Genomic DNA, 3,961 nt, shown 5'->3' with positions numbered 1-3,961 from the left:
TGTGTGTGTGTGTGTGTGTCTCTCTCATGTCTCTTGTGTGTGTGTGTGTGTGTCTCTCTCATGTCTCTTTTGTGTGTGTGTCTCTTGTGTGTGTGTGTGTGTGTGTGTGTCTCTCTCTCATGTCTCTTATGTGTGTGTGTTTTGCAGGCATGCTAAACAGGACGTGGATGATGAGTACGGCAGCGCAGCGTTTGCTCGTGGGCTACAGTCATATTATGCCGTGGCTCATGCGGTCACTGAGCGGGTGGACAAACAGTCGTCTTTGCTAATCAACGGTCAACTCAAGCAATACCAGGTCATTCTGAGCTCTTACCAGTCGTTCAACATCAACACTTTCAACATTAATGGACAACTGATGAGAGTTTTTTAAGTTGCTGATACACACAAAACACACACATTAAGAACAGACTAAGAGAGCTCTAGTGATTGCAAACAGAAAACTGACTGAAACAATAAAAAACAATCCAAACGAAGAGACTTCAGACAGACGAAACAGCAGGCACTAGCTGAATGTGTTGATGTTGTGACTGTTTCTCCACAGGTCAAGGGTCTGGAGTGGCTGGTGTCTCTCTATAACAACAATCTGAACGGGATCCTGGCGGATGAGATGGGTTTGGGCAAAACCATCCAAACCATCGCTCTCATCACGTACCTGATGGAGAACAAGCGTCTGAACGGACCCTACCTCATCATCGTGCCGCTCTCGTCAGTCGCTCAGCCTGTTTTTACTTCTGTATGTTCACACAGAGAGTCTGTTTGATGAACACTGTGTTTCTCTGACAGGACTCTGTCTAACTGGGTCTATGAGTTTGATAAGTGGGCGCCGTCTGTCGTCAAAGTCTCGTATAAGGTGAGCGACACACAGAGACACATGATCTGATGTACTGTAACGGAGTAAACATGAATCTGTGTTAGTGAGTGACTAAACTGGCTGTATTTCACTTCTGCTCGAGACTGTGTGATAATCCAGTTTATGCCAAGTCATATTTATTTCTATAGGGCTTTATATAATACAGATTGCTTCAAAGCAGCTTCATGGAAATAAACATGAAAATATCAGTGTTAATGCTGTATAATTCATCATTCATGAAATGCCTTCAGCTGTGAAGCAGCTCTACTGAAGACAGCGCTGTCATTAGTTTATATCGTGCCTGTGTTCTGCAAATACAGCGACTCTTACGATAAAGTCCTTATAATGTTCCTCATATGTGTCCCTGCAGCACAAAAGCAGTGTTGAGTCGCTGGGGGATATTTGTAGCAATAGCCAACAATACATTGTATGGGTCACAATTATACATTTCTCTTTTATGCCAAAAATCATTAGGATATTAAGTAAAGATCATGTTCCATGAAGATATTTTGTAAAGTTCCTACCATAAATATATCAAAACTGAATTTTTGATTAGTAATATGCATAGCTAAGAACTTCATTTGGACAACTTTAAAGATGATTTTCTCAATATTGTCCTATCCTAACAAACCAGACATCAATGGAAAGATTATTTATTCAGGTTTCAGATGATGCATAAATCTTAATTTTGAACACTGGTTTTGTGCTCCAATATTGTCACATATTTGAGTCACTTTGAACAAATGCAAATGTTTTAAGGAAGTCAATGGTCAATTTCACAGTGACTTTAAGCAGTCAAGTCAAGTCACCTTTATTTATATAGCGCTTTTAACAATACAGATTGTGTCAAAGCAACTGTACAGCATTAATTAGGAAAATAGCGTGTCAATAATGCAAAAGGACAATAGTAAACACTCAATCTTCAGTTAAAGGCAGTTCATCATTGAATTCAGTGATGTCATCATCCAGCTCAGTTCAGTTTAAATAGTGACTGTGCAATCAAGTTGAAGATATCGCTGGAAATTAAGCGTCCCCAACTAAGCAAGCCAGAGGAACCATACCTCCATCGGTGACAGAATGGAGAAAAACCTCGGGAGAAACCAGGCTCAGTCGGGGGGCCAGTTCTCCTCTGACCAGACGAACCAGCAGTTCAGTTCCAGGCTGCAGCAAAGTCAGATTGTGCAGAGGACTCATCTGGCTCCTGTGGTCTTGACCCGGTGGCCGTCTGAGACAAGTTTCAAGCAGTTTGAGTGTAGTCAGTAGTGTAGTGCAGCTGATCTCGTATCCTCCCACAAACCCAAGCGCTGGTTTGATCATGTGATCGTGTGTGTTCAGGGATCTCCTGCTGCTAGAAGAGCCTTCCTCCCACAGCTGCGCAGCGGCAAGTTCAACGTGCTGATCACTACATACGAATACATCATCAAAGACAAGCATGTGCTGGCCAAGGTATGTGTGTGCCTCTGTGTGGTCACCTGTGACCTTTGACCTCGGGTAGACGCGCTGATGAGATCCTGTCACCTGACACAGATTCGCTGGAAGTACATGATCGTGGACGAAGGCCATCGCATGAAGAACCATCACTGTAAGCTGACGCAGGTGTTGAACACGCATTACCTGGCTCCGCGGCGTGTGCTTCTGACCGGGACGCCGCTGCAGAACAAGCTGCCCGAGCTCTGGGCGCTGCTCAACTTCCTGCTGCCCACCATCTTCAAGAGCTGCAGCACGTTTGAGCAGTGGTTCAACGCTCCCTTCGCCATGACCGGAGAGAAGGTCCGTCTCTTGAACTAGTGCTGAGCACATCTCTGACACCGAGCCGTTATCACAGACACACAGACTGATTAGGAACATGAATGCTAATCATGCATGTGTTTGTGTGTTAGCCTCTTTCTTATAAGGATGAATCAGACTTATTTTATTAATTATAACTTGATTCGCTTTTCTCTGTTAATTTTCTTAAAAAGAATGTTAGTCATCGCTCAGGAATGGACTATAACTGTAATAATAACTATTCTAACAGTCATCATGCACGCCAGCGGTCAGTAATGCGGTTTATTTTAAGCATGCTGCTGTTTGTCGTCTGCTGCTTTAAATGCTCAAGCTCTTTAAAGTCGAGTGGATTCTGATTGGTTGATTATCCTAGTTATCGTTTTAGTGTGGACTTCACTATTCAATTATAATTACATTGCATTCAGTCAGATTATAGATTTTTATCAATTCATGCATTTCCTGCCAATCGAACCCATGACCGTGGCGTTGCTAGCGCTGCACTTTACAGACATGAATCTTGAAGCAACCATTTTAAGCAAAGTAGTGAAATGAATTCAAATGTACCTCTATGTTCACATCATTGTGATGAAATAAACTAACCAGTGTGATTCCATCCTGAGCCTTTAATATGTGATTCTGCTCGTCAAGACATGCTGGGAAATGAAGGGCAGTAGTAGACGTGACTGATGTGTCTCTCAGGTGGATCTGAACGAGGAGGAGACCATCCTGATCATCCGCCGCCTGCACAAGGTGCTCCGCCCCTTCCTGTTGCGCCGGCTGAAGAAGGAAGTGGAGGCGCAGCTGCCTGAGAAGGTGATTCTGATGCAGTCTGTCTGTCGTCGCCTCGGACAGATGAAGCATTGTGCTGTTTTGTGTCTGTGTGCAGGTGGAGTACGTGATCAAGTGTGACATGTCTGCGCTGCAGAGGGTCCTGTACCGACACATGCAGGCCAAAGGAGTGCTGCTGACCGACGGCTCCGAGAAGGACAAGAAGGTGAGCACGAGAGTGTGTGTGTTTCAGGGTAAATGTGTGTGTTCAGGGTAAATGTGTGTATGTGAGTGAGTGTGTGATTATGAGTGTGTGTGTGTGTGTGTATTTCAGGATTAATGTGTGTGTGATTATGAGTGTGTGTGTGATTATGAGTGTGTGTGTTTCAGTTTAAGTGTGTGTGTGTTTCAGGGTAAATGTGTGTATGTGAGTGAGTGTGTGTGATTATGTGTGTGTGTGTGTGTGTGAGATTATGAGTGTGTGTGATTATGTGTGTGTGTGTGAGATTATGAGTGTGTGTGATTATGTGTGTGTGTGTGAGATTATGAGTGTGTGTGATTATGTGTGTGTGTGTG

The 3,961-nt window shown here is 43.8% G+C and overlaps 1 protein-coding gene across 1 annotated transcript in view; it reads left to right on the top strand.

The window, feature by feature from the left end:
* The window catches only part of LOC107568375 (transcription activator BRG1), a 19,692-nt gene that overhangs the window by 7,127 nt on the left and 8,604 nt on the right, over positions 1–3,961 (top strand). The window contains exons 13-17 of the mRNA XM_016254327.1: positions 784–850; positions 2,186–2,296; positions 2,378–2,620; positions 3,317–3,430; positions 3,504–3,611. Of these exons, the coding sequence (XP_016109813.1) occupies positions 784–850; positions 2,186–2,296; positions 2,378–2,620; positions 3,317–3,430; positions 3,504–3,611 (643 nt within the window). The remainder of the gene's footprint in view (positions 1–783; positions 851–2,185; positions 2,297–2,377; positions 2,621–3,316; positions 3,431–3,503; positions 3,612–3,961) is intronic.

Source organism: Sinocyclocheilus grahami, unplaced genomic scaffold (assembly GCF_001515645.1).
Source record: "Sinocyclocheilus grahami isolate Dianchi unplaced genomic scaffold, SAMN03320097.WGS_v1.1 scaffold1239.1, whole genome shotgun sequence".
Classification (NCBI taxonomy): Eukaryota; Metazoa; Chordata; class Actinopteri; order Cypriniformes; family Cyprinidae; genus Sinocyclocheilus; species Sinocyclocheilus grahami.
Note: the sequence above shows the minus strand (reverse complement) of the source record. Positions and strands in the feature narration are given on the sequence as shown.